We start from the raw sequence: 27,887 nt of genomic DNA on the forward strand, positions 1-27,887 counted from the left end.
TTTCAGAAGAGTCCGGTTGTCTGTGTAAGGAAGAAGTTCGTCGTTCGGTCGGTCCACGATAATTTTCATTTTCGGCGTGTTTTCAGTGGATTTATAAGTTTTCGTTGAGACGAAACGATTGAAACATACATAAAGAAGAGAAATTTAATTAAGTCTAGTGCAAATTGCAGAGAATTTTCAAGATTTTCATCATTTTAAAGCAATATTTTCTTCTTCCTATAGAGCTTTATGACGTTTCGCGTACGCACATTAGTGCACCATTTGATTTTGCTGGCTGACAAAATTTAACCTCACTTTATTTTCGTGTACGTACACGCAATACATACGTACTTAGATTGCTCTATTTGTTTTGTTATTGTGCTTCTTGCAGCGCAATGCTTTCCTTGTCACATTTTGTTCAAACGTCAGTTTTGCTGCGTGGGCAGTGGGCATATCTGGGCTCTCATGCTCATGACACTCACCTCTCTCGGAAATATGAGTGGTTGTTTTGATTGTGGTACAGTAAAGCTAAAATTTTTACGACGGTTTTCTGAAGAATTGCAAAAGTTTTTAAGATTATGTTTTTCCTTGTTTTGACAAGATTTTGATTATCATCCGCGTTGTGTTCAGGAGTTTTCGGGAAGTCTAGGACTGCGCTTTTTAGCAACAGTGAAAATGTTTCGGTCGTTTCGCGTGAATTCGCCGTCGTCGTTCGAGCTGTTTCGTTGTATGATGGCATATTGTGAACTTGCGTTGCGTACGGAAACTTTCGCTATCGGGCATTACATCTGGGCGAGGAAACGACGCTGGATATGCAACATGTTTTTAACTGGACCTGGACATCATCACCATATAAGGAAAGCAGCAGCTGCTTCGAAAATTTGGTGAGATCAGTCCATATCGGACTTTTGATAACTGATATATTCTTGCTTGCTACTTACTAAATACACGTTGGTCCCAGTTTTGCCTGATGGGATCGGAAGTTTAAAGATAGGTCGAGAACCCGTCTGGTTCTTGCTCCATCTTTAGGCGGGGCCAGACAATGCCAAGTGACCTCGGAATTGGACCGCAAGGAGCTCTGTCATTCTGAAATGGGTCACTGGAAGCAGCGCGAGTATTGGATTGGACCACACACACACACACACTTTCAAATTTCAAAATTTCAATGGAAACGTTTTGTTAGGGACATTATTTTAGGAACAAACTGAGGTTTTGTATAAATCGGACGAAAATTTCCTCGGTCACAGCGTGAACGGTCCCCGTCAAGGTAAAAGTCTCGCGAGCGAAAAAGTGTCGGAACCGTGGGCACGGATTACTGCGCCGGCACCATTTTACGTGGCAAGTTCGCTTAGAGGTGGAAAAGGAGGACGACGGAGGCAAGCGGAAGCAGCCCATACGGTAACCGGCATATTTCGCCTCTGCTTTCCACAGCAAATCTGGTGTCTGCTGTTTTTACAAGTCTCCTGAAGACGTCTGAAGAGAAGCTATCTGGTGAGATCGTTCTTTTTATGAGACAACCATTCTTTCATATATTCTGACATACACACACATCATTCAAGACAACCACGCCAAATTATTACTATAAAGGAGCGGCCGTAGCTGACTGGTTACGTTGTTCGCTTTGTAAGCGAATGGTTCTGGGTTCGATTCCCATCTGCTCCCAACGAGAAAGTTTAAGAAATATAAATTGAAACTCTGAACATGAACGAAAAATCAAAGTTGCTCGAGTCGGGGTTCGATCCCCCGTCCTTTGGATTGTTAAGCAAAAATGCAAAACACTGAGCCATCACGGCTTGGTGAGCTACGACTGAAATTAAGAACACTGTTACCACTAAAACTATATACGTGCTGGGTCTTTGTCCATTTGACAAGGGGTCAGAAGTACAGATTGTCAAGGCAAACAGATTGGCCGATGCAAAATAAATCGGCACTGGCAACGTATGTTTTGCTTGCAACACTGCCAGTTTTGCTGGACGTAAAGGGCGGTTAGTGTCCAGCGCGTTTGGATCTGTCAAACATTGGCCAATCTGTTTCCTTGACAATCTGTAGTCAGAAGTTCTAAATAACGTTTGAATTCGATTGATGCAAACGTTCTTTAGGGCGTGGCTTGTCGATTCAAGCTGAGGTACCTCGCGCTCGGCTAACCAGCGTAGAAATGGGTCACCGAAGCTCGGCAGAGCTAACACCATCCAAATGCCTATGCGAGTTATTTGCATGTATAGAATGTAAATCTAAAATACATGGAAACAACTCAATTTGTAAGAAGCGACCGCGTGGTCCCATTTGGTCGGTTGCACACACACACACACACACACACACACACACACACACACACACACACACACACACACACACTTGTGACACGTCATACATGTTGTTGGAAACTGAAGCATTTTTTTCTTATTTTTAACTAATTTGTGATTTTTTTTTAAAGCACTTCCAACTTTTGTTTTTGAAAATATACTATTGTACGATCAGTACCTAGCTGGACTCGGTCACTGGAAACGACCGGCGGCTCAGTGACCGACGAAATAGGCGGCGGGCCAGATGCGGGCATAAAATGTCAAAATCTCTTCCCCTCACTTCGTCTCACCATCCAGCTGCAGATTTGTTGACAAACAAACGGAGCACGCGGTCGCATGATGGCGGCATCGATCCAGAATTAGGGGTGATCATGTGATTAAAAATGAAAGTTTTATCAAGAAAAATAATATTTTTCCGACCGAATAAAAAAATTGCGAGCATGTTCAAACAATTATTCCTGATGTCGGAGAAGTGATAAAGAAGCAAAATGTTAATCCATAGTTTATCTATAAATTGATTTTTTTCACTCCAACTGGGAACCCCTAGGTCTATCCACGACCGTTTCCAATGACCGTGAGAAGATGTCAGAAAATCCAGCTACGAGCTAAACCCACAATAATTAAGTCGATTAAACCATTGATTTGAGCTTATTTTAGTTTGTATGGGAATTCTGTGCACACTGTGCACACACGTAGTACAATTTTACTTTCAAAACACACTTGTGACAGTGCTTTTCAGATTTTTGTTTACTGAATTTACTGTATATTTTAACCTGGGTGCAGAATAGTTGTTCGCAAAGCGGCCTCAATTTAGAACTGTCAAAGCGGAACCAATTTACTGTTCGCATAATTATACCAAGAAGTGGCAAGTATTGTGATCGATCTAAAATTTATTTAGTCAGGAATAAAAAAAAATCGATGACTATTGAGGTATTCGAAGTCAAAACATCTTAATAAGAGGTTTGAAATCGAGTTTGGCATAATTCGTCGCTAAAATTTTATAATCGCTATGTCTACAAAATCTATGTTTATGACGCTTTTTAAATGTTAGCGACGAATTATCAATAACTATCAATAGTACTTTCCAAATAATATTGATACTCCGATATTATCACTACACATCAAAGATACATAATCTCGGAACATCCATTCGGTTGCTCTTCTGATTCACGAAATTCCACCCAATTTTGACACAATTTTTCATCACGTGGAAAACAAAAAAGGCCTCTTTTGGCCGCCCATCGTTTAGTCTACGAAGAAAAAAGTGCGAAGCACTTAATTTTTCATCTAAAACATCAACATCAACAGATCCAAAATGTTTCATAATAATTCACTTCAGCAGCAAAAAATATGTCACGCTTGAGCTTGAACATAGCCTTCTACTTTGTTTATGTTTATAGCTGTAGTGCAGTTGTATTAGTGGGGAGCAGTGGGGAGCATTCGAAAATCACGTTACGCATTCTGTCTTTTCAGCACCCAGATTCATAGTTTTGAAATTATTTACCATCAAACTTTAAAAATCGATTTTCTCGAAAAGTACTAAATGGTCGTCGTCACAAGATAGCACACAACAGACGATATTTAAACTATGTCCGGATCCATTATTCAACCCATAGTTGGTTAGATAATCGAAAGACCTTTCCAACGAGTCCAAAAAAATTAAGATCTGGCAAGCCTGTCTCAAGTTATGACCACTTAAATGATATTTATGTAGTTGTTTTAAGCTGGGTCTCACTTAAGTAGCATAGCATAGCATTGGCATTGGTGTCTACCCGTAGTTGCTACTCTGTGATTGCCCAGGACCTCCAAGAACTGCTCCGTGGACCACAGATGAAGAGTAGGAACCAATCATCATCACTTCGCAACTTTCATATGTCCCTATTGTAGGGAATGAGAGCGCGTACAGTTAAATTAAAATGTTGATTTATTGAGAAGCATTGCAAGTATTGAAGTTAGCAGAAATTAAAACAAATGATTGAGAACAAGGAATAGCAGATTTAAAATATCTGATTATATTGAATTGAGAGTAAGTAACAGTAGAGGCCCGTACGTGAGAAAGTTCAAAATTTAAGAAATTTGTACTAAATCCAGTTAGCGTGTAGAGATAAAATGAGAGAGTTGTCAAATGTGTGTGTGAAAGAAAAATAAATCAGTCCTGTAGTATGTTTCGGCAGGAAATGACGCGTTTCGATTATCATCCGAAAAAATTAAAAATCGGGCAGTGCACGATCACGACACCTATCATGCTAGTCAATCACAGCGCAGGCCACAACCAGTGGTAAGACACGGGGAAGTGGATAGGAATTTTTAGTCCAATACTTGAGTGATGATGACCGCTAAATCGGCTGCGTCTTCGACAAAGTATCACGTGAGATTTGAGGGTGTTAGTAAGATGGGCGTGAAGCCAGGATTCACCGTGGTAAGTGATGTGGCCGGTCAAAGTCATTTATAGTCCTTAATTCTTCGTATGTCCTTAGATTCATCTTGAAAGCTTGTCACCTCTCATTTCCAGGGAAAGTGCGAGCATGAGACAAGATGGAGGACTATTGAATAGCAGGAGTACTATTTCCTGCACAGATGCAAAAGAACACAGCAAACAATAAAAATGGGTCGAATTCCAACAGAATCCCAGATAATCAACTAGCCCTCCCACACGGAAAGGGGATCGATCGCCAAACCAGCGACCGAATTTTGCTGGGTTGGTTTTGCTGATATCAGCGAAATTTTTCTCTAAACCAGCGAAATTTTTCGCTGAAAAAGGTGGCTGCGCGAAATCAAATCCAGCAACTTGGTTTCGCTGGTTTGTTATTTCCGAAACGGTTTCTTTTCCAGCGAAAGTTTTCGCTGGTTTGATACACATCCTTCCGACAGCCGTCATAAATGTTTGTTATTGTTCACGTTTGGAAGCGATTTGTGGCAATCGAATTGCTTTAGGGGTTTTTTTCAAAACAAAAAAGCATGAAAAAGTTCTGCATCAAGTGTTCAGCATTAAAATACATACTCAACAGGTGATGGTTCTTTTCAATGAAAAGAAGCACGTTTCCATAAAGTTCTCGCATCAGAAAAATACGGTGCAGTGAAGCTGGAGATGTATTTGTACTGCTGCATCGATGAGTGCACAAATTGTCGCAGGTGGCAGCAAGAATCGTAGGCGAGGAACTTGACCATGGCCGCGGAACAGTTTGTGCTGTGGCAAGTAAGTACAACCTGGCTGGACTTTCTTTTAATTCTGCTTCCGTTACTGCGAAATCTTTACACGATTCCCAATTAATCTCTGGTTCTCAAATCCTCTGGTTTATTTTGGCATAGGATTCTGCCGCCAAAACAAAAAAAAAACAAACGTCGGTGATAAAAAAACGCTGATCCAGTGCAAAAAAACACTGGTCCAGTGGAAACATTCGCTGAACCAGCGGATTTTTCACCGAAACCAGTAGAATAATCTCCTGGTTGATTTTGGTACGAGCTGCTGCCGCCGGAAAAAAAACCCGGACGTCAGCGATAGAAAACGCTGATCCAGCGTAAAAGAAGAAATCCGCTGGACCAGCGAATTGTTTCCCAAAACCAGTACAATAATCTCCTGGTTGATTTTGGTGCCCTGCCGCTTTTTCCAAACCAGCGAGAAAATTTTCTGATTCTAGCAAAACTGATCCCCCAAACAGCGACATTTTTCACCAAACCAGTGTTTTTTTTCACTGGTTTGGTAGAATTTCATCGGTTTCCAAACCAGCGAAAAAATTAGCGATTCTAGGTAATTTTTGTGCAGGCTGAGAAATTAGCGACATTTTTCGCTAGTTTTAGCGAACTTTATCGCGATTTGGCGATGGATCCCCTTTCCGTGTATAAAATTTAAAAAACAACACATTTGAATGAGGATTTTTCTCGGCAGCATCTAAACAATAAGTCAGAAGTGACATTTCAGTGACAGATATGCAGTAACTGATTTTTCAGTAATGTTTTTGTTTATTATCGAATTTCAGCAAATGTGATGATTACTGAATCGCATTCAGTTATTTATTTTACTGAAATCGCAACCCAAAATTTACTGTGTAAGCAAACAATTTTAGAAAAAAGGATTTAATTTAATTATGTACATTTCGAATTAATATTATGCAATCATAAAAAAAACCTAGCGTGACGTCACAATCTCGCAAACCCCCCCTCCCCCTTCGTCACATCTTGTCACACCTACGGTAATAATTTTAGAATCGTATTCCTTATCCAAAATTGATGAGTAAGCTTGCCCAAACCTGTTTTTGATATGGTTAACCAGCACAAACAGCCCAGATTTACTGAGCCAATGAACAGAAATTAAACTGTTCGGGGCTCATCACATCCCATAAATCACCCTGAGAAAAATTTGTTTCACGTATTTAATTTAATTCGAACAGATTTTTAGCACATTATGTTGTGATTTCTACCACTTGCTTCCTCTTTATCCAACTTATGTCGCTACTCTACACGCCGCCGGTCGGGCGCTTCGAGAGCAGGTTCCAGGCTGGTATTCCCTACGGTGCTAGTAAGATGAGTCCAACTATAGCAAAAGGATAGCGAGAGGAAAAGTGCAGCATACGTGATTGTTGCCTTTACAAGCATAATCGACTCGGGAGTTATGAGGAATGAATAAAGTAAACGCAACAGCAGGAGCGTAATAATGATCTTTTCAGTCAAGATCATCGTGTTATACGCAAGGGTCTCTTACAAAACTCGAAAATGGAAATTACGGAGGGAAACTACGTCAATTGGGATTTAAGTAATAATAATATTGTTGTTATGCTGGATTATTACATTTTCTGGAGTAAGGCTTTTGACTTTGCCACAAGGCCGGAAAACGACAGATTTTATTGTTGCCTTTGCTAGCTTATAGTTGGTCGTAGCACGAAACCGCACCCCTCATTCAAAAACATTTAGCTTTCCCCTCCAGTTTAGAAGCATCTTCACACCCATCCAGAAGGAGGCAGTTTGGTACACAATACCACCGATTGCTAACAAATAGCCTCCAAGCAGAGCACGATAGCACCCTCCGCTCGGTTTCTGAATAATTTATTATGCATTTGAGGTTAGCTTAAAAATATATCTGATAGCGAAATATTCGTACTGTCCTCCTTTGTGTAACAGAATGTCGTAAGATGTAATAGGATGATGGTCTAGGAAAACCAAATAAATAAAAAAAAGTATAACATTGCATTAATTGGTATCGATTTTCAAATTAATGAATTTATTTTGAGAAATAACCTGAAAAACGATTGACATTAGGATAAGAGAAATCTCGACAATCGATCTTTTGTAAACTAATCTTACACAATATTTGTCATCCATTAGGTACGTCACGCTAAAATTCCGCTTTCTTTTTTGTTAAGTTTTCCCCAATATTTGCACATGCAACGTCACGCTAGCTTAAAGTTAAGTTATGTAGTTTTCTCGGTTCCTGAGAAGAACACACATGAAGAGTAAGGGGCTACATTTACTAACCGGAATCAGTAACAATTTATTGGTAACTAATGTTAGCATGTTAATTTTAATATTCCATGTAGGCATCCTTGCTCAATGTGATCTGATAAGATTCAGCTTGTGATGATACACTTTCTTCCCTTGACATAGCAAATCGAATCCAGAAGGGAAATGGACACTAGTTGTGTTTGTCTAAACCGAGGATTGAACTCTTGAACTTTCACATAGGCAGCGAAAGCGTTACCTTTAGGCATTATAGCTCGGATGTTCCGATCAAAAATCTCCATATCTCTGTATGAAATAACTCAATAGTTTATTTGAAAAAAATCGCACTTGTTTAGCATAACATATTCTTACCGCTACTCTGCTTTCTTTGAGGTCTAATCGCATTGCTAAAGCTTCCCTCATAAAGACATCTGGATAGTGGCTGGCAGAGAAAGCTCTTTCTAATTCTTCCAATTGCCATGAATTGAAATTCGTCCGTGATCTCCTTCGTTTAGATGCACTACTTTCGTCATCCCCGTCCGCTGCAGATCCTGTAAATCAAAAGAAATCGGTGATTGTCCATGCTCCATGCAAAAAAAAAACTATTTTTCTGTATCAACAATTGCTTAAAAGGACATAGGGGGGAGGGTTCTAATTATAAAAAAAAATCCACGTGGTTTCGATATTTTAAAAGTGCAACATGAAGTTAAACATTCTGTCCAGTTGCTGTTAAATTTACCATGACAGCAGTGAAAGTTTTACTCCATGTTACCGGATCGTATTAGGGACCTACATAGGGAAATGAAATGTTCTGGGAGAAATTTCAAACACCCAAAGTCATTCAAATTTAAGGTTGAAAAACTTGTACTATTTCTTTGGTCTGGTACTTTTAATGTACCGAACAAGCAAAAACATAACAAATACTACTAGATTATTATCAACTACAGTTTTACAATACATGTGATTGTTATAAGTCTCGTTTTTATGCCAAAAATATTTTAAATTGATTCCAACCTTGTTCTAGCATGATCTTGTTGCTCGATTGGAACCCCGATTTGACAGTTCGATTGGAACCCTGAGAGTGACATTTCGCCTCTCCATATAGGCTCTCTAGATCGTATCTCTCTTTTAAATTTCTCGATACAGATGGCCCATAATAATTGTTTTCCATTAGGGTTGCATGCCCTTTTAAGGTGAAGCCATCCATAATTTTCAATGAAAATATATTATCACTCTAAAATGCTCTGTAATTGATTCAAATTAACAAATTTCTGCATTAAAATGAAACAGCCGGTTTTAACCTTCTGTAAGGTGCTACATAGTTTTATGATGCAGTTATTGACTTCTGGCCGACAGTCATTGATTGATTATGATTTTCATAACTTAACAAGGAATAGGAAAATCGTGACCAAAAAGTATCTACATGTGCAGGATACTTTTCTAAACAGCTTTTTAGAAATAATTTTGTCAAAATATTTTCAGGGGAAGCAACTATTTGATGGAGTCTGTAAGTCGCAAATGAAAAATATTATTTTTGTTTGTATAAAATCATTAATAGTTCGTTTTCAATCGATTACTGAGTAACTATTATGTCTTATTCAACATCTAAAGCCAAATTGACCACGGCTTCAATTAACATCCCAAGTAACCATCCAGCACTAAAAGAAATCACAAATGAGCTGCTAAACAGCATTCACCAGCAAATCAGTCATAAAACAGCTAAGGTGATTGCTAATTAGCTTTAAAACAACTGCTCTGGTAATAGCCGGAATAGTGCTGATTTGATGCTGCTACTAGCAACACTGCAACACAATATTTCATCAAACTGGCAACACGATTTTGTTCCGTTTAAGAACGAAAGAGAGAGCACCAACAAACAAAACCAAAAATATTGCTTACTCTCTCATACTTTAAACCAAAACAAAATGCAGTCCGCTGAGAATTTCGTTTCACGATTGAAAAAAAAACGATTGCAATTGAAACCTTTTCATCATGTTGGTAAGTTAATTTTATTAATTTTAGATTCATAACGTTAAAAGAACTACTAGCATTCTCCTACTACCGTTGCAGTGGTCTCCAGCAGCTGACTTACGGATATGGAGGAATAGTGACAAATTACGTGAAACCAGAACATCCGGCTTCGTGCACTCAATATGGACATTTCCCGGTTGTCCAGGATAGTGATGATTGAAGGAACATCCCGAGGAATGGCGAGATGCGGTGGTTCGGTACGGTGAAAAAGTGAAATTCAACGGTTTAGGCAATTATGGCACAGTTATGTGGTTATGGTTATGGAGGCTGTGAAATGATTGTATTTAGATTATAATAAATTATCCAGAATCAACAGAAAAATTTCTTTCAAAATACACAGAGAAAATTCGACTGGTTTATGTCCATATTAAGTAGAGTCCGTGCATTTTACTGAGCGACAACACTGTTTATGTAGCTCTAAAAACCATCCTGGGAATCCATACCTCATATAGCCGTGAGGACACGGGCTCCGGATTCATCGAACATCATCAGCAACAACAGCATCATATCGACAGCACCGCGAGTTCAAGCAAATAATTCAACTTCCCCTCTCAATCAGCTGAGTCGGCAAAGTAGTAAACAACCCAAAAATAGAATTGAATGAAGCAGAGAAGAGAAAGGGACAACAACATTTTTACCTCTCCATTTTTGACATTTTGCAGGGGTGGAGCAACAACAGTAGGGGCTCAGCTGTAAAACAGAAATATAAAGTCCAAAACCAGCTGCAAATCTGCTGTAAAAGCGCATTTGGTGCAGATGTCAAAACATTTTAGCTTTTTCCCGCAGCTATAAATGCGCTGTTAGTGCTGAACAGTGACTTCATTTAGTGCTGGATGGTTACTTGGGATATTATGTAGGGAAGAGTGGGATACCCGATCCCCTAGAACACTTGATCCCTAGTCTCTGTATCTCGTCAGCGTGTTGGTAAAAAAAAGATGCTGTGTTCTAGAAAGTTTTGCAAAATTGACGAAATTTACGTTTAATTTTTATGCTTTCAACATATTTGAAAACTTCACGTTGAGCAAGAGTGGAAAAGGCTGCTTGTTTACATCCAAGGTTTTATTTACTGAGTTTTTTAAGGCGATCGTAAATTTGACTTCAAATTTGATATCTTGATATTTTGCAAATCTTTGATTGATACACCCCGAGAGGTATTGCGGGTTGATAGTAACGGTATTACTAATTCCAGCCTTAGCTCACCAAGCAGCGATGGACCAGTGGTTAGCATTTTTGCTTGCCAATCCAAAGGACGGGGGATCGAACCCGACTCGTGCGAATTTGATTTTTCTATCATAATCAGTATTTTAAATACCGTAAACCAGGGTGACATTGATAGGCTTTAAATTTATTTTTGAAATATTTTTCAGCTTTTAAAGTTTTTCCCAAGATTATTATTTCTAAAACATGTACTGGGGTAGGCCACATGCACTATTTTTGATAAAAAAAAGTCAAATCAAAAATCAAATTATTCGCTCTACAGCATTGCCTTGGTGTTCTCGATTGCGAGATTCCTACTCGAAACTAGGTGTTCGAAGGCTTGATTGTTGAGGCAATTGCAAACCTCTATTTACACCATAGTTTCCATCCACCCCGGGATTCGAAACTGACGACCTTTGGATTATGAGTCCAACTGCCTACCAGCAACTCCACCGAGACAGGACCCAGGGAGACGACTCCTACACCTGGACTGAGCTAACGACCTAACCTTTATGTTAGTCCGGGGCCAACATTTACTTTCCTTCCGACGGAAGGCGTGATCAGACAAATGTCGTCTCGAAAAATGCCACCGGGACCGTCCGGGATCGAACCCAGGCCGACTGGGTGAGAGGCAATCACGCTTACCCCTACACCACGGTCCCGGTTAAAAAAAAGTCAATAGTGCTTAAAAAATAGTTGCGTTTTATTTTTACGTCAAATTTACCATCGCTAAGGGTGCTAATAAAGTTTTAAAAAACAATGTTTGTATATAGTTAACCATGTTTATAAGCTTTTTAACAAAATACATATAATTTTTTGATAAAATTGTTAAAAAGTCACAATTTTGCCTGAAATTTTTTGACACAAGTTTTGTTTATAAAATTATCGATTCATATTGCATTTTTAACTGAATCAAACCAAAAGTCTTTACAATTTTATATGAAATTTGTTCTACTGAAAATGTCTACCTGAGCATGGGTAAATAACAAGGGAAATGCGCAATAATACCTTTCTCTGGTATCAATACCAAATTTTGGTATTCCTGGACCCTTTAAAATTTGTCTTGAGGATTATGCAAGAGCAAAATGTGGTATCATACCAATTTAAGGTATTGTTTTGATATTGCAAAATTGCATAATTTGTCAATGGTCGAACACCACATTTTGGTATTCTTTTGGTATTACTGTATTTTATCAAATTCCTCTGAAACTATGGGAAAATTTTGTCCAATTTTGACAAAATAATTAATTTTGCGCTAAAATGATGTCTCAAAGCGAATGCTTTAATTTAAAACCGGAAATTTCAAACTTGATTTTAAACATTTTTGATATACCCCTTACAGAAATGACTTGAAATTGTGGAAAATTTTCTAAGTCAGGATGGCACATTTTGGTATTATTTTAATATTAAAGTGTTTTATCAAATTCCTCTGAAACTATGGGAAAATTTTGACCAATTTTGACAAAATAATTAATTTTGCGCTAAAATGATGTCTCAAAGCGAATGCTTTCATTGAAAACCGGAAATTTCAAACTTGATTTCAAACATTTTTGATATACCCCCTACAGAAATGACTTGAAATTGTGGAAAATTTTCTAAGTCAGGATGGCATGTTTTGGTATTATTTTGGTATTGAAAGGTTTCATCAATCAATCATCAATTTTCTCTGAAACTATGGGATTTTTTTACCAATTTGGACAAGATAATAAATTTTTTTTTTTGAAAAAAATGTTAAAGCTGGTTTTAACATTTTTTGATATACCCATTACGATGTTTTTGTTTAAATTGTTGAAATTTCTAACCAAATACTTTGAAAAACGAGTCAATCGAAAGATTATTGAATTTTGGTGAATTTCAATCCAGTTTCATTTTAATAACACTTATTTTTCAATCTTGTTATTTTTCAGAAGCTTCAACAACTTCAAACACAGGCCGTTCATCAATGACAAATGCATTCGGTGTGGTGAAGAATATCACTAAGAACAACATGGAATCATCAGGTGAGTAGATTTGGCTGTTGCATATGGATCATTTCCGTTTTTCACTCACTGCAAATGCTGCACTAAAAATGGTATGAAAATACCAAATTTTGGTATTACCTACTTGTGCAAATATCAGCGACCAAAATGTGCTCTTGGTTGCCCAGTAATAGATGGTAAAATACCATGAAATCATACCAAAATCATGTATGTAGAAGACCACAGGATTACCAAAAATGATTTTCCAAGGGCGCGGGAATACCTAAAATTAAAACCATGGCAATACCAAGTTTTGGTATACAAGCAATGTTCAAAAATCCAGAAGACCTCAACTTGGTATTGAAATGGTTTTATTTTGAGATATTATTTTACCCTTGGAATAACATGGTTTGGTTTTGTTGTGCCCTTCTACATACAAGACTTTGGTATGATTTCATGGTATTTTACCATCTATTACTGGGCAACCAAGGGCACATTTTGGTCGCTGTTATTTGCCCAAGTAATACCAACATTTGGTATTCCCGTGTTATTTACCCCTGCTCGGGTATAACATTGAAGATAATTATTTAAAATAATGCTACTCATCAACATTTTTTTAAATTATAGTTAACAAACTATTTAAACTTTTCAAAATTCTATGAAAACTTTTTCTTGAAGTACTTTGAACACTCCTCTACCATTGTCAGTATGATTTCATAGCATTCCGTACGTATTTAATTTCAAATCAAATTATTCGCTCTACAGCATTGCCTTGGCGTTCTCGATTGCGAGATTCCTACTCGAAACTAGGTGTCCGAAGGCTTGATTGTTGAGGCAATTGCAAACCTCTTTTTACACCCTAGCTTCCATCCACCCCGGGATTCGAACTGACGACCTTTGGATTGTTAGTCCAACTGCCTACCAGCGACTCCACCGTGGCAGGACCCAGGGAGACGACTCCTACACCTGGACTGAGCTAACGACCTAACCTTTTTAGGTTAGTCCGGGGCCAACATTTACTTCCCGTCCGACAGAAGGCGTGATCAGACAAATCTCGTCTCAAAATTTGCCTCCGGGACCTTCTGGGATCAAACCCAGGCCGACTGGGTGAGAGGCAACCACGCTTACCCCTACACCACGGTCCCGGCGTATTTAATTTGTACTCTTTATTTTGCTGAAAAATCTCAAACCTATCAAAGTCACCCCGATTTCCGGTATTTATATGTCCTTAATTTTATCGTTGGGAACATATGGGAGTCGAACCCATAACAATTCGTTTACAAAGCGAATATCGTAACCATTCAGCCACCAATGCTCCTATTTAAATTTTGGGACCACACATTGGGATAAACAAATAATTTCTAAGCCTTGAAATATTTTTTTTCAATAAATCATTGATATTTAGCATATTTTTGAGTGTACACGGAGAAAAAAGAGTTCCCAAAATCGTGAACAAGCGTTCATGAAAATGGGAACCACGAACAAAGTGTTCAAATCCCATGGTAAGATTTTGAAAAACGTACCATAGCATTTGCACACCTTGTTCGTGGTTCCCATTTTCATGAATGCTTGTTCACGATTTTGGGAACTCTTTTTTCTCCGTGTAGTGTTTTGCAACACTGTATAAAGCCTTTTGCTATACTTTTTGCTTGAATATTTCGATAATCAGGCTGGAAATTACATGTCTTTTTTCATACTACATCCACAGTTAAAGACAGAGCGGATAGTCCTTCTGAATTGAAACGAGAGGTACACAGAAGGGTTTAATTTTGGAAGGTTGAAATTTTGGTTGGTTGAATATTACCTGTTTTTTGATTAATTTTACCTTAAAAATTGTGTAAAAATGTGAACCTGATGAAAATGTATCAACAACTGATGAATATTCACCAATTCCTGATGTAACCTAACACATTTTTTAGACACAAAATCTGTCACAATTTCCTGATGATTTTTTTTTCTATGTACTAATTTGCAAGAGTATAAACCTCTCGCGCTTACAGCAACAACAAATCGTGTTCATTCGTTTTGCATTCGTTCATTCAAACAGTGCATCCGATTGAGGCGCTCATATGGACAAATGACCGTCACTTTGTCATCGAACCATGGAGGCCGATACGGCCAAAGGTCTTGGGTTCGATTCTCGATAGCGACACTTTTTACGGGGTTTTCGAAAATGAGCCCCATGAGGATAATACTGGCAGTGCGTGGCCGAATGGTTACGCTGTCCGCTTTGTAAGCGGATGATTCTGGGTTCGATTCCCATCTACTCCAACCTCCCATCGGATGAGGAAGTAAAATATCGGTCCCGGCCTTGGTTGTTAGGCCGTTAAGTCATTCTAGGTGTAGGAGTCGTCTCCATGCCATAAGTACAAACCACACCAAACCAAGCCTACTCCGGTGGAATCGCTGGTGGCGGTTGGACTCGCAATCCAAAGGTCGTCAGTTCAAACACTGGGGTGGAAGGTTCCTTGGAGAAAAAATAGGTTTTGGGTGCCCTCCCCATTCAAGCCTTCGGACTCCTAGGTTCGAGCAGAAACTTGCAATTAGAGGGTGACGATTCTCGAGATTTTCAATTTCCCGGGAATCGAGAGTTGAACTTGGCAATTTCTCGGGAATTCCCGGGACCCGGGAGTTTTTTTTACTACGCCAACAGTGTCAAAAATTTAAAATGAAAAGTAATAAATTTGTTTTTTTTTAAAATGAATTCAGTTACTGTTAATTCACACTTATTCTATGAAACGTTAATTTAAGCAGCCTCATTGTTTTGGAGGAACAATATAAAACATTTGATTTTTTTTCTGAATCTGCAAAAACAAAATCGTTTCTTGAGTTTTTTGAGACTCAAAATTGTTGTTTAAAATATTTACGAATCTTAATTCGCACTGAGTGATTTTTAAAAAGGTTCACAAACATGTTATTAGATTATTGTAAAAAAATAACTAATATAGCTTATATATAATTTCCCATTATCGGGAATTTTGCAATATGATAAACAACGACTCAAAACAACAAATTAAATTGTTTTTTTTTTTGTAATTTTTAAGTTCAACATTAAATATTCATTGAAGAAATATTTACAGTTATCAGGAAACCCCAAATGTTCACAAAAAAACTAGATTGGATTGCTATGCTCAAGAGAAGATATGTCAATTGAACTTAACTTGAAAAAGCTTTTCCCTTTTACAAATAATTAGAAAAAATAATATTTGAGAATAAAACATTTGATTTCATATCTGAGGTGTAACTGCTAAATAATTTTTAAATTATAGTTATTGGAGTTTTTACAAGTTAAAAATTACACTTTCTGAATAAGAAGATTAGAGACACATTTGTTTATTCGAACTTGAACATCGAACATTGGACATTCAATGTTCTAATTAATTTTGTTTTTTTCAAATGTTTTTCTAATTAGTTTATATAATTTTGCTTTGATATTTATAAGTTTAAATTTCCCGGGAGTCTCGACCGAATTTCCCGGGAATCGAGAGGTCCAAAAATGGTCAATTTCCCGGGAAAATTTTCCCGGGAATTCCCGCTCGTCACCCTCTACTTGCAATAGAGACCACAAAAGACCCGGGGTCGTTAATGTGGATGGTTTGATTTTTTTTTGAGGATAATACTCTCTGCCATTTCGAGATTTAACCTCTCCGTCCTTTCACAGTACTACTTTTTACTATCAAACGTGTTCTTTAGCCTCTCGTATGCCGACGGCCAGTTTTGGGTGTACAAAAGATATGTATGGTAAACTCAAGGATCTGACACGCATGCAGTTTTCTGAAGTCACCGCCAGAGGCGCTGTCAATATTGTTTACGTGTGGTTTTTTTGAAAAGGTCGTATGAAATACATGCATAAATATTTTTCCAAATTATTTTTTGTGAGTTTTCACTATCTTTTGCATATAAATTTGTGATGATTACAAGTATTAAGTAAATTTCTCCACATTTAACAACTATAATATCAAAATATTAAAAGGTTTTACTTGACCATCCAGGCAATATATCAAAATTCACTAAACTAAAAATGAAATAGATTCAATTTCCTTGAAACAACATAAATTACGTTTGATTCTTCTTGACCGTTATTTTAAAATAAATTGCACTTTTAAAATACTCACTAAATTTCCGTCGAAAATGTTTAAAACTATTTTTAATTGAACACCAAAAAGGTGATGTGCCAACATTAAGTGCTCGATGGAATTAAATGATGATCCCCAAGTTCCGTGACCCCGTTCGTTTGACAACAGTTGGTGTCAAACCATCGGTGTTTGAGTGTACGAGGTTTGAATTAACATTTTTTTTGTTGAAAATAAACAACAACAAAATGCGTTGAAACAAACCTTGATTTTCTCATTTCCATAGAAGTCTTTTGTTGTTTTGAAAAAGCTGCTTGGACGTTTAGCGTTGATTCAACAAAAATCATGATTTTCAAATCAACAAAACGTTTTGTTGATTCAAATATGTCTTATTTTGCTGCGTAATTTTATACTTGATTTCTCCTAATATGAGAAAACCTTGAAATTATTGGTTGCAAATCCGACCCAATAAATTTCACTAATCTTGAAAATAAAAATCCAATTTATTAAAAAAAAAAGATTCGATTATTTTCTTCCGGTAATCGAACCATCTTTAAAAAAACTTGTAGTAGCGTTTAACATTCGCAATATTTTATACACACTATACATGTGTGCTCGAGATTAAGTGATCTTCAACCTTTTTCCCGTCCTTTTTGAACCATTTGCGAAGCGGCTCGTCTTTTGCGTCCCTATGCCTCAAATGAAGTCATTATTAAAATTGATTTTAATTTGAGGTAGTTTAAATTTACGAGCCCGGTTCTCTGTGGGTTTTATCATGGGTAACAATTTGATCGATAATTGGAATCGAGAAAATTGATACCCTTGAGTCATTGACATAAATATGAGTAGTGCATGAAGTTTAAGAAAATGTTAAAGACGCATTATTAGAGACCGAGTTAACGTTCTTTCAATTCACCTGTAACCTAACAAATCAAATCTGTCTTTTGTGATTATTTAAACTATTTGTGTTACCGTCAGTCACCCCAAAAAACGATACACCTCTCGTAATTTCTTAATAACAAAAACAATTTAAATAACATCGAAAATTTTTGAACGTAGAATTGTTCTTAGATAGTTTACTAACATTACAACATTACAATATGGTGGAATTTGATAAACTCGACATTAAATGCCAACCGTTTGAAAATTGACCCAATCTCACCCCTTGGGGGGTGACATTAAGTCAAATGAAACTAAAATGATGCTCAAATACAACAATATGGCAAAAACAAGTCATCCAACAGTGTTTCTTGATTGAGGGAACCGTATTGACATGCTACAATGTTTGAAGTAGACATGCTTCCCATGCGCCAGTGACAACGCACACCGCTAATTGCATGCGGCATATGTGGATATATTGGAGGCCAGATAATAATCTTATCAAATTTCTTACAGTTATTTCAATCATTTTCCTCTGTAGCGCGAGAAACATAGGGCAAATAAAAAAAATGAATTTTGAATTAGAGTTATTTGATTTCAATTTATTACAAACAATACACCTTCCATCGGATGGGGAAGTAAAACGTCGCACTATGGGGCGTTTCCATAGAAGCGAGCGGCCAAAAATATTTTTTTTGCTTTTTTGTTAATTTTTTGTGTTGTTTGTACTTATTATAATGAAAAAAAAATAGATATTTTTTCAAAAAAAAAGTTAAATTTTCGATTTTTTCATATATTTGAGCCCACATGCATTAAAGTGGTGAATTTAAATAAATTCTTCCTCTGTCTATTTGATGCACTGAATGGCGGCTTATGCTAGTTATAGTTTCTGGTTTACTTTCAACCCCCCTCCCCTTCCTCTTGAGTTAAATCCCCCTCCTCTCCTCCAAATTAAAAACGATGTTTGCGCTGTTTTAGAATTTTAGACGGTTTATGGAGCATTGTATGGGTTCTCGTCCACGTTTTTTCGTTGATCCACTTGCTAAATTCACGTTTTCCTCGATAAATTCTGCTAAATCAAACTCGCTATGTAACCAATTGTTGTTAGATGACTCAAAATATGAACTTCTTTTATGGGCTTTTGTATAACTCGTTTTAAAGCTACAGGACAACATGCGTAGTTTTTCCCTGAGTTGATCATAAGATGGTTCTGCAATGTTGTAATTCTTACAAATCTCGGGTGAGTTTTCAAAAAGCCGTAAGAGCCACCGTGACCTCTTACACTAATTTTCGTTTTTCTCGAAAATGAGACAAAATTTCATTTATTTTTAGTTTGGGGCACTTGAAGGACGTGTAGATGAACAATCTCGAGCGTTTTTTATATTAATGTTTCATAAGTAGCTCCAATACCGATGTAAAAAGGACTTTGTTTACCAATGGCTCTTACGGCTTTTTCAAAAATAATTCGAGAAATATACTCGAAAGCAGTTCTCACGTTTTCAGAATAGTGCTTCGTTACATCGTACAGGAACACTACGGTATTATTATCCATATTTTCAATAGAACACAACAACTAACTGATATGAATATTCGAAGAATTGTTTCTGTATAATACTTAGCATAGGAATTTCTAATTTTATAAAACGTACACAGAAAAAAAATTATGGTAATATTCATCAGGAAATGGTGACAGATTTTGTGTCCAAAAAATGATTAATTTTACCCCAGAAAATGAATTTTCATCAGTTTTTGATGAATATTCATCAGGTTCACATTTTTACACATTTTTTATGTAATATTACTCAAAAGAAGAGGTAATATTCAACCTACCAAATTTTCAACATTCCAAAATTCACCTTTTTTTCTGTGTACCTGAGTACCAACAGTCATGAATTTCTTCATGTACTTCATTTCTGCCTCCGCAGGTAAATAATGTGCTTAGCGTATACGTGAAATCATTATTTTTTTTTGCATGAATCAAAATGTTTAAAATGGCATAACTCAAATAGTGCACATTTGTGCGCTTTGAAATTCGGAGACAAGTTAGGACATGGTTTAAATTTTAAGCTGGAAAATTTTCAGATCGCAAAAATGCACACAAAAAAAGTACTTCAATAACAAAGTTGAAAAAAACTATTTTTTTTTGTATTTTTAGTATTTTTTAAGCCTGTAAAACCATGCTTTGTTCAATGTTATTGAAAAGTTGAATCAATTACCTTTCTGAATATATATAACGATGCAGGAAAAAATACATAAATAGCTACACAGTACAGCTATGAAAAATAATCATTTTTTTTTTTGTCAAAAAACATGTTTTTTCCTTCCATTTCCAACTTTGAAGGTCTGCCATTCAATAAATTTTGAACATATAACCTTCAAACTCCGAATTTTTCTTAGTCAGAATGTTTATTTTCGAAAAAAATACCAAAAAAATAATTAGAGTGTGTTGGTTTTTTTTTGATTTATGGCCGCCTGATACCCCATAGTGCGTCGGTCCCGGCCTTGGTTGTTGGCCGATAAGTCATTCCAAGTGTAGGAGTCGTCTCCACGCTATAAGTACAAACAACACACCAAACCAAGCCTGCTCTGGTGGAATCGCTGGTGGCGGTTGGACTCGCAATCCAAAGGTCGTCAGTTCGAACCCTGGAGTGGAAGGTGCCTTGGAGTAAAAATAGGTTTGGGAGCTCTCCCCATTCAAGCATTTGGACTCCTAGGTTCGAGTAGAAACTTGCAATAGAGACCACAAAAGACCTGGGGTCGTTAAAGGGGGGATGGTTTGATTTTTATTACGAACAATAATTTTATTCCACAATAATTTGTTTAATAGATATAAGCACAATTTATATTATATAACTAGCACCATTCGTCGTGCCGAAACCCGTAATTTGTTTCATTGAATATTTATCGTTCTCGATTCGAAATAATTAAATCACCTGCAAAGCGTCATAATTTAATCATACACACTAGCAACAACTACCATAAACGAACACCGCACGAAGCAGGTAGAAGCCAAAAATGTATAAGGAGGGGCATATAAAAAGGTACAAAAACTGGCTTCGGAAATGAGATGCTCAAAGGACTGGCGCTGATCGATAATTATATAGCTGTGGTTGCGAATGAATATAAAGACATTACGAAGTTATTGCTGTTGAAAATGTGTAAACTACTGTGTACAATGGCTTGTAAGTGAGGGCAGACGCACATTTATTAACTCCCTCAATTTTGTTGTAAAAAGGGAAAAAATGAGAAATGTTTTGAAAATCGGGTTTTTACTGTATGTCTTAGATAATATTGACCTGGGCTGTGAACGGTGAACCGCAGGATGCATGCAGTTTAATTTCTTTATACCGAAAGGCGACGAAAATTAACAAAAGACCCTGGATCACAATTTATTAACGGGCGATGAATTTTGACACGAAAATTACCCATCTATCGAATGCCTACTAAATAAATCATCTTACAAAAAAAACTTTGCCTTAAATTTGGCCGTCAAATTTGAAAGCGGTTCCCATGAAACACAGCCACAACCACACATCTTCCTTGCATGATCCCGTTATCTATGGATTAGGTCGGAAAAGCTACCAAATTAAATCATCTGTCGTTTGCGTCTTATCGCATCGTATTATCAGCCATAAAATACACCAAATCAGCTAATTTATCCCTCTTAGAACCGACTACAAATAGATTTGATGATAGAGACCATATTCCTCGGTACGGTAACAACTGCTCAGGGATTAATTCGACACGCCAACGCTGCTACGATAGTGTTGCAAAGTGAGCAAACAAACACAGGAAAGAGCATTGTGCATAACGTCGGACACGTGACTTCTACACTGTTCGGATCAACTATTTATGACACGCGGCATGTACTTAATTTTCCACTTCTTAATACAAATATTTGTATCAATTGGATTCACTTTTTATCTTCTTCAAAGCAAGGCTTTCGTATTTGCAGTGAAATATGCTTCACTCCTCGCATGGCAATTAAACACCAGAAACCCGTGGTATATTGGGTTTTTATGTAAGCTTATCGGTTCTAATTGTTGAAAAGTTGAATTCAAGGTATCATCCATAACGTACGCCTTATGTACGTTCGTACGGATGAGGTTTTGTATAGGTGTGATATGGATTTTGGATGATTTTAGCGTGACATACTTTATTGATAATAAGAATGTGTAACTAATTATTAGTTTCACATTTACAATATGTTTTATATACTTAAAATTTGCTAAATATGAACTTGCAACTTAAACTAAATACACTCAACCCCCGGTGGTTGGTCACTTTTTCGTTAGACACTTTTTTAGTTTGTACCCGTTTGTTGGTCAAAGTCAAACTAAAAAGTGACGAACTGTCACTTTTTACACGGCGCTCACGCACACTATCAAAACAAACGTTTGATAGTGTGTGTGAACTCCGTGTAAAAGGGGTGTCAAAGTAAATAGTGACCCCGTTCGTTTGACAGTTGGTGTCAAACCATCGAGGTATAAACTTTCGCTTGAAATACACGCAAAAAAAAAGCGCAGGCCAAGGATTGATACCTCAGAGCATGCAATGGTATTGACCTTGTTGCGTGCTCTTCGGTTGACGTCCACGTAAGGATCATCCTGGAAGGAGCGCTAACTACATCCGTAGTTCTGTTAGATCTTCCGAATTATCTTGATCAGAACAGTATAGCTCTGGTTCCTTGCGAGTGTCCTATTTTCTTACCTCCACGTTGGCTTGGTTTTCATGATGACCTAGCTGGTGGCCTGTGGAAACGGATCGTTAACCTTTGACCACCGCGGGTCAGAGTCGAGACGGCTAAAAGAAAGGGGCGCGACAATGTGTGAAAGGGAAGTAATTTGTGATTGTAGACGGTATTGTTTTGATTCGCAGTATGTTGAGTCAACTGCTGTGGATGTACCTGAACGTCGCAGAACGGGGTTTCTCTCCTTTCCATTTCCAGCTACCATCTATCTCCTGTTTTTATTTTGCTCTACTGATTCGTACTTCTTCACTAATTCTTCTGTTTACCATTTTGGTTTTGATTTATTAACTCTTGATTCTCGTATCTCTCAATGCTTGCACTCTTTTTTCCAAATAATGCTGCTTTAACAAACTGTGTGTTTTCTTTAAAATAAACCTTCCCCTAATGTACTAGTAATACCAAGTCTATTTATCATTTGCCTATTCTTTGTTGATTTACTTCTTTATTTATTTATTTGATTATTTTTATTATCTAGTCCATCATAACAATAATCTAAGCTTGTTTGTTATCTCTATTTATTAACTATTGCCTATTTCTAGATCTACTACATCAAGCTTCTACTTTTTACTTTTTTACATACAATTATGATTCTCTTACTATTGATTCTTTATAAAGTATATTCTCCTTTACTGTCTATTGTTTTCAACCTAAACCCTTTTCTTCTAACAAGTGAGGTTCAAGCCCTTACTCAATTTATAGAATGATTGAAGGATTAACACAACATGCTTAGGTTCAAAACATTGTAACAAAACACCGCGACAGAAGAAATAGCAACAGATAAACACGACTCAACACTAGGAAAGACTCAGGAGAAAACAATACACAGTAAATAACAATTAGTTTTTGAATTCAAACTAAAAATAAAACAGTTTTTGCTTTATTGAACGTTGATAGGCACACTATAAATGGTTAGGCGCTTATACTTACATCAAACCCTACGTAATGTACCACCCCCTGCCGAGTTAAAATGCGTAACCGGAAAAGAAGGTGTGCATGCCTGGCAGAAGGCGTGCTGCTCGTACTGACTCAGAGCAAGGATGAGATGTAGGTGTAAGGGCAGTGCGTGTTCGTCGGGAACCTGGTGCATAAGATCGGTCAAGGCCCGTTCTTACACTGAAAATTGCGAATTGCGAATTGCGAAATACACGCAAAAAAAGCGTTCCCGTAGCCATGAACAAAAAATCACGAATTTAGCAAACAAGCGTGTTCATGGAAACGTGAACAAATTCATGAAATCATGGTACAAAAATCATGAAATCATGATGTGCACTTCATGAGGTTATGAACTAGTTCACGAAGTTGTGATCCATGCTTAAAGCCGAAAAGTTGCGTTATTTTTAAAGTCGACCGTAACGCTTGGAAACAAAACAGACATGTTTTGACGTGATGGCCAGCTGATTGGCAGAATTTACTTGTGTATTGATTTTCAGAGAGATATTTCAAGAAGTTTTCTTTGCTAATAAATGTTTGTGTTTGTTGGGTGGATTTTCGATCGTTCGACTTCTGGAGGCGGGTAGTCCAGGTAAGTTTTGTCAGGGGGAAATGGCCACAAGGGCTCATGCATAAAGCCCGTGGCTTTTGAAGGAGGGGAGAGTCTAGCGAAAAATCACATTCCAAGGAAAAAGTTGAGATATTGTGATTTCGGAAATAAATCGAAATAACAGCGCAAGTGTGTTTCATCTCGCGAAGCAATTTTGGGTTGTTTCTTTTCTGAGTGTATCTCAAATGTCACATTCAAAACCAAAACAAAATTTCGCCGCGGCACCAAACTGAAATTTCGCAAGTGGAGTTGCGAAGAGACTAGCGCCGCAACCAAAAGGATCAAGGAACCGACCTCAAAGTTCTGCCAGGAATCGCTTTATGGGCGTGAATTTGATGTATAATTCCATGAAGTACAGCCTAAAAAGGCTGATTACGGCGAGTTCGGGTTTCAAAGGTCAATCCAAATTTTATATTTTCATGAGCCCACCAAATCAGCAACCGGATCAACTCGTGACGGTACTAACGGACCATTTTGACGGTCACTCGGTAATTTTGTTGAGGCCAGATAGCAACCCAGCCCAAGATTGTGACCAAAACTTTTAATATTCTGTGTCTCCTCCTAGAGCTGGGAACAAACTCAAAATCATCACATGACCCAACGAAAACAATTCGGATGCTAGTTTGAACCCCTAATGTTCCGGAACATAAGATTTTAATCACTAATTAAACATAATTGTCCCAATTTTTCTTAAATCCAAGTAGAACTCCACGATTTTTTTCAACGACTCAAGCAAAACCAAGCAATCAAAACAAAAAATGCTAACACACTGATTCAAAACAGTTTGACAGATATTTCGCGACAGAAAATCGTCGCGAGAGTTAAACTCGCTTAATTCGGTTTAGTGCCGCGGCGACAATATTGTATGGTGAAAAGCAACGCAGGGAAGGAGAAGGGGAGTTGGGGTTGGAGGAGCATTTCAAACATTTGAATCATTTCGATAAATTCAAGTACATGTAATGTATTTCAAGTAATTCAGAGTACACTCAACCCCCGGTGGTTGGTCACTTTTTCGTTTGACACTTTTTTAGTTTGTACCCCGTTGGTTGGTCAAAGTCAAACTAAAAAGTGACGAACTGTCACTTTTTACACGGCGCTCACGCGCACTATCAAAACAAACGTTTGGTAGTGTGTGTGAACTCCGTGTAAAAGGGGTGTCAAACTAAAACGTGACCCCGTTCGTTTGACAACAGTTGGTGTCAAACCATCGGGGTTTGAGTGTATTCGAGTTATTTTTTTTCAATAATTCAAGTAATTCAAGTATATTAAGTAATTATAGTATTCAAGGAAGACCGATATAAGCCAATTTAAAATATTTCAAATATTTCAAATATTTGAAATATTCAAAAATTTCAAATATTTTATTTGAAATATTTCAAATGTTTCAAATATTTCAAATATTTCAAATATTTCAAATATTTCAAATATTTCAAATATTTCAAATATTTCAAATATTTCAAATATTTCAAATATTTCAAATATTTCAAATATTTCAAATATTTCAAATATTTCAAATATTTCAAATATTTCAAATATTTCAAATATTTCAAATATTTCAAATATTTCAAATATTTCAAATATTTCAAATATTTCAAATATTTCAAATATTTCAAATATTTCAAATATTTCAAATATTTCAAATATTTCAAATATTTCAAATATTTCAAATATTTCAAATATTTCAAATATTTCAAATATTTCAAATATTTCAAATATTTCAAATATTTCAAATATTTCAAATATTTCAAATATTTCAAATATTTCAAATATTTCAAATATTTCAAATATTTCAAATATTTCAAATATTTCCATTTGTATTTTTGTATTTTGTATTTTGTATTTTTGTATTTTTGTATTTTGTATTTTTGTATTTTTGTATTTTTGTATTTTGTATTTTTGTATTTTTGTATTTTTGTATTTTTGTATTTTGTATTTTTGTATTTTGTTTTTGTATTTTTGTATTTTGTATTTTTGTATTTTTGTATTTTTGTATTTTGTATTTTGTATTTTTGTATTTTGTATTTTGTATTTTTGTATTTTTGTATTTTTGTATTTTTGTATTTTTGTATTTTTGTATTTTGTATTTTTGTATTTTTGTATTTTTGTATTTTGTATTTTTGTATTTTGTATTTTTGTATTTTGTATTTTGTATTTTTGTATTTTGTATTTTGTATTTTTGTATTTTTGTATTTTTGTATTTTTGTATTTTGTATTTTTGTATTTTTGTATTTTTGTATTTTTGTATTTTGTATTTTGTATTTTGTATTTTTGTATTTTTGTATTTTGTATTTTTGTATTTTTGTATTTTTGTATTTTTGTATTTTTGTATTTTTGTATTTTGTATTTTGTATTTTTGTATTTTTGTATTTTTGTATTTTGTATTTTTGTATTTTTGTATTTTTGTATTTTGTATTTTTGTATTTTGTATTTTTGTATTTTTGTATTTTTGTATTTTTGTATTTTTGTATTTTTGTATTTTTGTATTTTTGTATTTTTGTATTTTTGTATTTTTGTATTTTTGTATTTTTGTATTTTTGTATTTTTGTATTTTTGTATTTTTGTATTTTTGTATTTTTGTATTTTTGTATTTTTGTATTTTTGTATTTTTGTATTTTGTATTTTGTATTTTTGTATTTTTGTATTTTTGTATTTTTGTATTTTTGTATTTTGTATTTTTGTATTTTGTATTTTTGTATTTTTGTATTTTGTATTTTGTATTTTTGTATTTTTGTATTTTTGTATTTTTGTATTTTTGTATTTTTGTATTTTTGTATTTTGTATTTTTGTATTTTTGTATTTTGTATTTTTGTATTTTTGTATTTTTGTATTTTGTATTTTTGTATTTTTGTATTTTTGTATTTTTGTATTTTTGTATTTTTGTATTTTTGTATTTTTGTATTTTTGTATTTTTGTATTTTTGTATTTTTGTATTTTGTATTTTGTATTTTGTATTTTTGTATTTTTGTATTTTTGTATTTTTGTATTTTTGTATTTTGTATTTTTGTATTTTTGTATTTTTGTATTTTGTATTTTTGTATTTTTGTATTTTGTATTTTGTATTTTTGTATTTTTGTATTTTTGTATTTTTGTATTTTTGTATTTTGTATTTTTGTATTTTTGTATTTTTGTATTTTTGTATTTTTGTATTTTTGTATTTTTGTATTTTGTATTTTTGTATTTTTGTATTTTTGTATTTTGTATTTTTGTATTTTTGTATTTTTGTATTTTTGTATTTTTGTATTTTTGTATTTTTGTATTTTTGTATTTTGTATTTTTGTATTTTTGTATTTTGTATTTTTGTATTTTGTATTTTTGTATTTTTGTATTTTTGTATTTTGTATTTTTGTATTTTTGTATTTTTGTATTTTTGTATTTTGTATTTTGTATTTTGTATTTTTGTATTTTTGTATTTTTGTATTTTGTATTTTTGTATTTTGTATTTTTGTATTTTTGTATTTTTGTATTTTTGTATTTTTGTATTTTTGTATTTTTGTATTTTTGTATTTTTGTATTTTTGTATTTTTGTATTTTTGTATTTTTGTATTTTTGTATTTTTGTATTTTTGTATTTTTGTATTTTTGTATTTCCATAGTGGCCAGATTGGGCCAGAGGACATTGGTTTCACTGAAAACGGTCACAGTTTTTAATTTGATGAATTTTGATACGTCACATGACCCGGTTCCTTGCAAATTCCGAAGTGACCTCAAGTGGCCACCGGTAACCGGTGACCCGTTCCGGAGTGGC

At 35.4% G+C, this 27,887-nt stretch overlaps 1 protein-coding gene across 2 annotated transcripts in view; it reads right to left on the reverse strand.

Moving 5' to 3' along the window:
- Window positions 1–27,887, reverse strand: part of LOC6051147 (homeobox protein unc-4) — a 364,275-nt gene that overhangs the window by 47,099 nt on the left and 289,289 nt on the right. The window contains exon 2 of one of the 2 annotated variants that reach the window (XM_038261161.1): window positions 8,088–8,266. In XM_038261161.1, coding sequence (XP_038117089.1) covers window positions 8,088–8,138 — 51 coding nt within the window. In that variant the 5' untranslated portion in view covers window positions 8,139–8,266. Of the gene's footprint in view, window positions 1–7,751; window positions 7,952–8,087; window positions 8,267–27,887 lie in introns of those variants that run through there. The other variant, XM_038261160.1, reaches the window with a different exon arrangement.

The sequence above is a fragment of the Culex quinquefasciatus genome, chromosome 3 (assembly GCF_015732765.1).
Source record: "Culex quinquefasciatus strain JHB chromosome 3, VPISU_Cqui_1.0_pri_paternal, whole genome shotgun sequence".
Lineage (NCBI taxonomy): Eukaryota > Metazoa > Arthropoda > Insecta > Diptera > Culicidae > Culex > Culex quinquefasciatus.